General features: G+C 47.9%; 1 protein-coding gene across 1 annotated transcript; it reads right to left on the bottom strand.

Annotated features, from left to right (window-relative positions):
- Nucleotides 1-4,643: 4,643 nt before the first annotated feature.
- Nucleotides 4,644-8,615, bottom strand: LOC128270419 (ectonucleotide pyrophosphatase/phosphodiesterase family member 5-like). The gene is made up of 5 exons (XM_053007853.1): nt 7,946-8,615; nt 7,143-7,827; nt 6,657-6,956; nt 6,314-6,572; nt 4,644-6,241 (listed from the first exon to the last, which is right to left on the bottom strand). Exons 1-4 carry the CDS (start codon nt 8,327-8,329, stop codon nt 6,361-6,363), a joined length of 1,581 nt encoding a protein of 526 aa, XP_052863813.1. The 5' UTR covers nt 8,330-8,615; the 3' UTR covers nt 4,644-6,241; nt 6,314-6,360.
- Nucleotides 8,616-9,288: the final 673 nt, after the last annotated feature.

Raw genomic sequence — 9,288 nt, forward strand, 5'->3', positions numbered from 1 at the left:
AGATCATGGACTTTCCTTTTCGCTCGCCGCTCGCTCGCATACGCTCGCGTTTCCCCTCCTTCCCTTCCCCCTCTCCAACCTTTTTCTCCTGAGGTACGTTCACCTTTCGACTGTACCTCATCAAGCACGCGCGCGCGCGCGAGCTCGCTGACACACTTAGCGGCCCCGGGTGGAACCGTTCAGGAACCGGTTGCCGGCCGGTGGGACGTGATCAACAGCAAAAACTGCGGATCGCCATCCCCCTTCGTGCCGACGGACCGACTACTAGTCCCGGGAAAAAGTCCCGTTGCCCGACTTCAAGTTCCAGCGTCATACTCTAGGCCGACGCCGAGCGCTTTTGCTTTCCTCGGATCGTGTTGGGGGTCCCAGATCGGCTGTTTGGTGCTCCGGGACCGACCGCCACGCCACGGCACTGCGATCAGGATGTGCCAGGAGGACCTGGGTAAAGGTAAATGTGTTGTTCAACAAGTTTTGCGGTTCGACAAGCAAAACACAATTTTATGGTTTGAATTAAACTCATTCTATTCAGTCTCCTTGAACATCCGCGTTCCAACGAAATTCCAACATCCCTGAAGAAGAGAGTCTGTCTGGCAGGGCTGTAAAATACGCTTCCATAGTTGTTATGACCTCATCATTTGAATGGAAAAAGATAGAAGTCGCTATGGGTCAAATCTAGTGATGCCAAATCGTCAGATGCTCCAACCATTCGAACCATAGCTCATGGACTTTTGGCGTTATCAAAATCCACAAACAAAATTCTGATGCCAACTCCCGATCTGGGCCGCTATCTGAACACGAACGCGTTTCAGAACCGAAGATCCTGGTTCACACCACTCTTTGGCCTCTTGGGACACCGCGCCACGGAAAGCCCCCAGAGGGCTGGTCCCCTAGGGCGGGTAGCAGGGTTAAATTGGGTTTGCTTACCTCTGATCCATTTTAATGTTTTTGTTTTTTTTATTTTGCTGCGAAGCGCTACATCAACCAGAAACCATAAATGCGGCCCGTTAATGCTTCACGGAGACCTGGCACGGAAGGGGTCAAGGGGTGGTGGGGGGTCTGCAGGCTGATGCAAACGGCCCCTGCCCGCAACTTCTCGGAAGGGCCGGTCACGCGAACTAGGTTTATATTTTTATTTTCTTCGTTCTTGCTCTTCGCCCCGTTCCACTGCCGCAAAAACGGCACCAAAGCGCCCAACAAGACATTCACGGCATCAGAGCAGGATCCTCCTCGGACCTTCTCGGAGCTAGGTCATCGAACCGACCCGTGGTCACCAGCATTCGGTTTGGTTAGCACGATCATGAAGGATTACGGACCGATGGTAAAAAAGAAAGAGGGATGGTGTTTGGCCAATCAGGCAGCTTTACCATCCTACCCACGAGAGCCCACGGTACTCCTAGACCCGTATCCGATTTTGGCTTTTGCCAGCAACCTTCAACCAGCTACACAATGCAATGCACAAGTGTATATATTCTCAGAATCAGCAGATCCGCTGTCCAAATCTTCGCCAATTCCTGAGCTGGCCCAGACTGGGTACTACGAACCCGGGCCCAAGGGTTGTTTACGTCTTCCGAGGGTGCGTTATGCTTTCGTGGAAGGTCGGCCCGACTCCAACAGCCACCAATTTGAAAAGGCCACAAGGCAAAACCCACTTGTGGCAAGGAACCCCCGAGGAACCGAAGCAACCCTGGTCGGGAACGGGCCAAGAAAGATCGCGAACCCAACTGAACGGTTTACCGGAAGGAACCGTTTCAGATGCACATCCGTAGCACACGTTGCACGTCCCTGCAACGATCGCTAGTCGACGCTAAGTCTCCGGACTTCGTGACTTCCACAGGGGAAACGTTGGAAACAGAAAAGCGAACCGCGAAAAAGGCCTCGGTTTGGCTCGAGCCACGCGAACAGAGGGAACGATTCAAACGGAGCGTCAGATAGAGCGAGAGAGAGAGGGTCTCCCGAATTTCCGTAGTCATGGATATCCAACGCCCCCGCCCCTTCTCCTCCTCCAGCTAACCTTTCTCGTCCGAGTGAGCGCTAACAAACCGCTACTACAGATTGTTGCTAAAGTGATCCAGCCTGAGCCAGCCAGCCGGCCTGCCTGCCAAGTATCGCTTGACCCAGTTGTGTAAGATTCGCTTATGGCCTACGCCGCCGTTTTCCCCTTCAGACGTCTTCCGATCTTTCAAAGCCGGGGCGCCCCCCCCCTCCACGAAAGCTGTCAGTTTATCAGCAAATCACCGATCGGGCGCCAGACGAGAGCTGAACGTGACGCGGATCGTGACCCAGCGCTGTCGACGTCGTTGTCGTCGTGTTCTTCTAGACAGTTTTCCCACAGCACCCACAGAGAGCTTCAAGAGTTGCATCTAACCCACGTCACGCGTTCCCGGTCACAGTTCTCGTTCCTTTTGGGGGTCTAGCGATACCTAGCGCGCAACTCAGACATGCAGACGTCTGGACGTCCCGCTCTGGAGCTGTTAACCACCAACAACAACCGGGGACTCGGACGACACACTTGGACGACTCGCGCGCGCTAGTAGGCTACACACGGTTCTAGTGTACCTGCCTAGGAATTTGAGTGAAGATCACTGACTGGCAACTAACCTAGGGCACGTTGCCAGGGCACGTCAAGTCACTGGTACCATGGGTATTTGGTACCGTGCGTTAATACACCTTACCTTCAACATATTCTTTCGCGCAGCGCGGGTGATCTACTGGAAGCCACTAACGGGTAATGTCCAGGACATTCAGGCAGTCGAGCCCGACTTCCGGGGTGGCTTTGGTTCCGAACTTTGTGCGGATTACTCTCGCACACACTCATGCACGCACACAAATACACAAAAACCTGGCCCAAGGCAACAAGCCTCGCCTACGGTCAGTTGTCGGTTGTCGGTTGATCACGCTGGGGAGCTGCTGCTGCGGGTTGATCTCGTTGGACGCCTCGGTGTTTGATGCCGGAAGACGGTAGTGGTCTTGTTGTCTGGACTCCCCAGGACACACACGCACACACAGACAAGCACATGCACAGACACTTCCCAGGACCTTCCTTCGAAGGAGTCCCGTTTGACGGCCTCAACGGCCGAAACGTACACGTACACTCGCCTTGCGCTGGCCAAATTGTTGATTCCTCCTCCTGAGGGGTAAGATAACTTTCTTTGCAGGTCACCCCAACCCAAAAGTCGTTCGGTCGGTCGGTCGGTGGCAGATGGCAGACCTCTCTTGGTCCTGGTGGATCAACAACTGAGTAAGGGGGAAAACTCGCGCACGTGCACCTGCCTTGGCCTGCCCCTGGAGGATCGATTGGGCGTAATTTCTCCGCGTTGCCGATTCTTCGCGCCGATACTTAACCCGTCCTATGCTTCTGCACGACGTCCGTTCGGGAGCACTGATCGGTGGTGACTGGTTCAGCGCGAGCTGGCTCTGAGCTCGCGGTTCGCGGTGGTGAGAGCTCCGCGCAGCCGAGCAACAGCCGAAAGGGGTACGAGCAGAGTCAGTATCCGTTCGTGTTCGCACCGGTACATTAGGTCTAACTAAAAGTTTGCGTGCCATTTTGAGCAGAAACATTGTTTGAACACTGTACTCAATTTCAATTTAACTTACTTATTTTTTATTTCCTTACTATTAGGATAACTTTCGCCAGTTGCTCTCCACTCAGGTGACGATCGTTTTGCTTCCGGAATGAAGTGATAAATTCATGTTTTAATCCATTGCCTCATGTCGACGCAAACATTCCAGTTTGTTTAGAAATTGCGAAACATTGCTCAGAATCATCAACACGCCCAACTCCAATCAACACATGAACAGAAGAACAGATAATATGAACAGAGCTTGCTCATAGTCAAATGCTTATACAGTATAAAGCCAACACGTTCTTTTGATATCTCGACAATGTCTGCTAACAGACGCAACGTCACTCAAAACATTAACATTCGATCATTCAAAACGATCAACGATCATTCAAACGAACGAAGATTATCAACAGTTTCTCTCCGAAATCAGCTTTGCGTTTTCCTTCGATTTCAAATTCACTAAACTGTTGGGTTATTCAATGGATGTCGTTGGTTTTCGGACAAATTGAAGATACGAAATCCGTTACATTCTCCTCAATAAATCCAAATAGTACAATTTTCGACGATTTCCATAAAAAGGTTAGAAAAGACTAGGGTCTTTCTACATTTGTCAAAAATTCGTATCAAAAGTAGTGCCATAATTTTAGTTTAGAGCAAACAATCGGATACTACTTAATTTTGTCATTGACTATCGTAATTGTTTCACGTAAGATAAGTCATAGGTATTCAGTGATAAAAAGGTTATAAAAAGGTATTTAAAGTTATTGTAAACGGCGAAGAAAATCGCCCGGCTAACCTAATTTAAAAAAATTCACCAATCAAAGAAAATCGTACCAATACCCGGCCGTAGAGTAAAGGTATTCAATGGGTAAAGGCACAGTTTGATAGAAAACTATGTTTATTTAATTTATTCAACCGGAACTTCTTCGCCTTTCACGTTGGAACTATCAGTCTGTTAGAGAACCATTACCAATGCAAACATTATTCAATCTAGTGCTGAGATACAGCGAAAGAATTTCGGAAAGATTTTCCTAAACCCATAGAACTTTATTGGTCTAATTATTTGCAGAAATTATCGGTCTATACGAAAAACCACACTTATCCTGATCTGATACATAAACTGGTTCTTTTATTCGAATGAGACCATTAAACTTCAACATTTGGTTTTTATTTTTTTTTTGTTACTTTTCCTAAAACAAATACATCGTTAAATCTGTTTCCCCCGGGTAGATTGCGCAAGAGAATGTACTACTCGAGAACTTTCTAGCAGTAGACGGCACACACTGGACATTACAAAATTCGTTGTGTCGCAACTAAAACCACTAGGCGTAGCCGTGCGTTTCTTTTAGTGTACATAGCTCCCGGAGTAGCTCATTTCATAGCTGTGCATCATTCTGCCCACCGCTGCCCTACGCTAGATATGGCTTTGTCCTTTGTCGTCTGCTCGCTAAGTTCCGCGTGTTTGCTTTCGGTGTTCGGTGGATTCTTCAAAAGTTACTTTTATCCGGCTTCCTCCTGGTGTAATAGGTAAGCCAGTCGACTCGTAATTTAAATACATCTTCAGGCTACAATCGTTGCACAATGTAAAGGTATACAGTATATGCCGGTGAACCTCACGCTTGCTCCGTTTCGCTTCTTTGCCAGTCTAGCGCTGACCGCTCCAGCGTCTCTACATCTAATAGACTACTACTTGTATTCATAGATATCCGCATAGAAAAATATCACAATAGAGATAGCTTTTTTTCTTAAAACAATCGGATTTCTTATTCCTCTGATATTTAGCACATGATAACGTGAAAAAGTCACGGTTTTCTAATGTATTTGCAGCGTCGTGGTTGTTCGATTACGTGCTGCTGCACGATAGCTACTAGAGGTCGAGTACAACGACAGACGAACCTCTGCCACCGACTCCTTCCGATAATTTCCTACACTTGCACGGTTGCTGTTGGGAATCGGACGGGGATAAAAAGATGAAAAGTAAAAATCTACGAAAACATAATGTACAATTTACTACACGCCCGAACGGGACCCATTACGCGCCGTGTAAAACGAGTTAAATACTAAATTGTTATTGAATTGTGCACTGTTGGAGCACTTTGGTGGCCCTCTTCTGCGCAAACCACAACCACACAAAAAATATGGCCACAATGAATTAACACGCTGCGATGCAATTCCTTTCTTCCCTACAACATTTATAATGTATCCAATAGTTCTTGATGTAGACTTTTTAGTTTAGTTTCTTTTGTATCCGTGTGCAACAGGGCGATTTGGAAGTGCATAGCCCCATTATAAAATGGAAAGATGTATCTGTGTAAGTGTTTGTAGGTGTGTAAGTGTGTGAGTGTTTTTATTTGTGGGCGATTGAAGGCGATCGGAAGGCTTTGCTTGAACGGTTCAGTTTTGGAAGAAGAACACTTAATGTATGCTACACAAGTTTTCCCAGTCAGTTTAGGTGTTCTTAACGAGCACTGCACCGGACTCTTGCTGCTGCACGTCTAAGTCCCATTACTCCAACCTGACGGAATGATGGTTGCATGATATATACACAATCAGACTCATGCCCTTTGAGAGCACGACGCTGAGATGGATGGCAAACCGTTGGCTGAACGTTGGTTGCATGAATTCTATTAGGGTGATTGGCCAGACAGTTTGGCCGACTGGAATACGAAATCGCAGTTCTGGAAAAGATCATGAAGAAGGGAACTATTGCTAACACTGCGTACCGCCAAAGCTCACGACCAATGGCTCACCCTGTTCCCATGAAGTTTGATTTGACAGGGGCTTCAAACAGCTCACTTCAAACGTCCACGGAGACTACGTCACCCCCATTAATGGAGGAGTTGGTAGTGCTGGTGTGCAGTAGCTTGTTACCCTCGTCGATGAAGGTTTCCGTTTCCTCGTATAGGTATGGTGGGACCAGATTTTCGCGTCTTCGACGCTGATAAATCACCGCGAGCGCCAGCAAACTGACGATGGCGAACGATCCTACAAAGCTGCCAACGAAAATCACTAGAACAAAAGAAACGGCAAGCGGGATTTGATAGCATAAAATGAAACTGCCCATAGACAATGCCATCCTCCAGTGTAACGTACCCGCTACGGTCTTCGAGTGAGAACCGTTATGGCCATCGTCGTTATTCGGATCATCGCCGTCGTCGTCGTCATCGCGTGAATCGTTGCGCAAAATGCGGTGCACATGGTTCAGATTCCCGGACAGCATAGGCGGTGGTGTAAGGTTGAGCACTTCGCAGAACAGATAGTACAAATCTACCGTATCGAATGGTTCGACCACCAGCTGCTCCCGAATCGATGGTCCGTACGCAAAGAAAATTGAGTTCATGATCGGTAGCGCATTATCGTAACCGTGAACCCCGTACCGCGTTTCGGGTGTCACTGAAAGAAGAACCGTAGAAGAAGATGTTTAAAGATTATGAGTAAAGTCAGCTGGTTACATTTGATTTTCTCAAAACCCTAAAGCCTAAGCGTGAAATATTTGAAGAATACATGAAATTTCGTTTTTAAGCTACTACTTCAATATTATCTCGCAATGGATATAATATGTTGTAACTCGATACTAACCTTCGACGTCGAATTTGCGCTTGTAGTAGGCTACCGTCTCCCACATATCGTCAAACCCATAGCCGAGCTGTGCGACGGCAGTGATCGGTCCGGTTCGCTGTGAATTGTTGTACCGCCACCGCAATGGTAGGTTCTCAACCGTATACACCTCAAACCGACCCGGCTCCGCGTCTGCCGCGTTCTTGAGGGCCCGGTACAAATCAGCTGTCTGTTGTTTCACCTTGGGTACGATCTGCAGGACGGGCGTGTTGCCGTATGCGTCGTACTTAAGTTCTGCTGGCACGAACGCAGTGAGGTTGATGAAGTTCTTGGGCATTACCGTATCCATGCCGTGATCACTCAGATGGACAACGTTAACGCGGTCCTCGAGTCGCTGCTCGGCTATCTGTGTGTGCAGCAGCCGGGTTAAATCGTTGAGCTTGATTACCAGCTGTGCGACGCGGTTGGACTCCGGTCCGTAGATGTGCCCGTAGTAGTCCGGTTCCTCGATGTACAGCATGATGAGGTTAGCGGGTCGTTCTGCATCCCGTATCCACCGAAATATGATGCTGAGACGGTCATTCCACGGCAGGGACAGGTTGAACGGTTGTGTGTGGCTGCACGTTAGGTTGCTGGGGCCATAGCCAAAGTCGGACCCGGGCCACATCATACAGCCACTGTGTCCACCAGCGTATTGATTGAGAGACTGAAGAGGCAGATGAATGACGTTTGGTTCGGATAGCCATGAGGAGGAAAAACGTTAATTAGTATAACGTTAGCATCGTCACGCGCTCTGTTCACACAGGCAACTGTTTTGAACTTACCCAAATCGGCAAAATGTCCGTGTTGTAATGGAACAGCTCGTACGAGTAGTTAAGGACGCCGCTACGCTGCAAGTCATACACATTGCTCGCTAGAACGCCGTGTACGTTCGGGTAGACTCCGGTAGCGATACTATGGTGGTTGGGAAAGGTTTTCGTCGGGAATACGTTCCGCAAGTAGGAGCTAGTCGTGCCATTGCGACGCAAGGCATTCATGTACGCAGTACTATTGCGTTGCAAATATTCGGTTCGAAACGCATCGTACGAAACGATGATCAACACTGGACTACTGGCCGCTGACTGGCTCGCTCCGACCACCGTCGTGAGCAGCGCTAGTCCTCCGACCAGACCCAGTATCAGCAGGCGCACCGTACACAGGGTTCCCATTACTTCGCTTCGCCCTTAGCGTAACAGCATATGCTAAATCGATAACGTATCCTCTGTATCTGATCGCACCGTCTTTCGCCTGACGCTCCCACGAAGCTTCGGGTTTCGATGGCTCAGCTATGCACGTCAGTGTATTTGCTCACTCTAGTTAGTGTTAACTTTGAGTACAGTATATGCGCGTTCCGAGCTTATCTACCACCAGGGATTATTATTCTACACTCGTGATTCTAACCGTTCGACGATGCAAATTGATACAATGTACATATTGCCTTTGATTGATGCTTCACTAACCTTCGGCACCTGTTCCTTTTCGACTGTAAGTCGCTGATGTACGGCGCAGCAAACACACACAAGTACCAATCAGAAATCGCACTCGTTGAAGCGTATTTCAAACGTTTGTGCTTCTTCGGCGCAGCAATTAGAGGACTGAAAGTTTCGTTGAGCACAGATATATTGTCAGTTTTTGAGGACGCATAATGTTCAGGGCTGTGTGGACGAAAATGAAACCACGGCGGAATAAATTATGCATTCACAAAGACGCTAGTTATTATTTCAACCAAGTCTGAACCACTGAACCCAACGTATTAAACAAACCTACTGCTAAACATGACAAACTGGAGCAGCAAATTATTGCTTTTGTTTTGGAATTTAACGATTATCACTTCCCCATCCACAATGTACTTCGGATGTCAATACATCCTGCCTCCTGTAAAAACAGATCAATATCGATCAACAATGTTCTTCAAGTATTGCTCGGTTCAGTACACACAAGTGATGCCGGATCCGCTGAAACTCCAACCAATCAACTGATAATTTAAGGATAATTCTAGCATGATTCGGAAAACTGAGCATGACTCGAATCGATGACTCTGGTCATTTTTTCAGGCGGATGTGTCTTTTCGAATACGTCAAAGTATGCGTCTATATACATACAAGTTTAGTTTCAACAGCGTGGAAAT

The sequence above is a fragment of the Anopheles cruzii genome, chromosome X, assembly GCF_943734635.1.
Source record: "Anopheles cruzii chromosome X, idAnoCruzAS_RS32_06, whole genome shotgun sequence".
Classification (NCBI taxonomy): domain Eukaryota; kingdom Metazoa; phylum Arthropoda; class Insecta; order Diptera; family Culicidae; genus Anopheles; species Anopheles cruzii.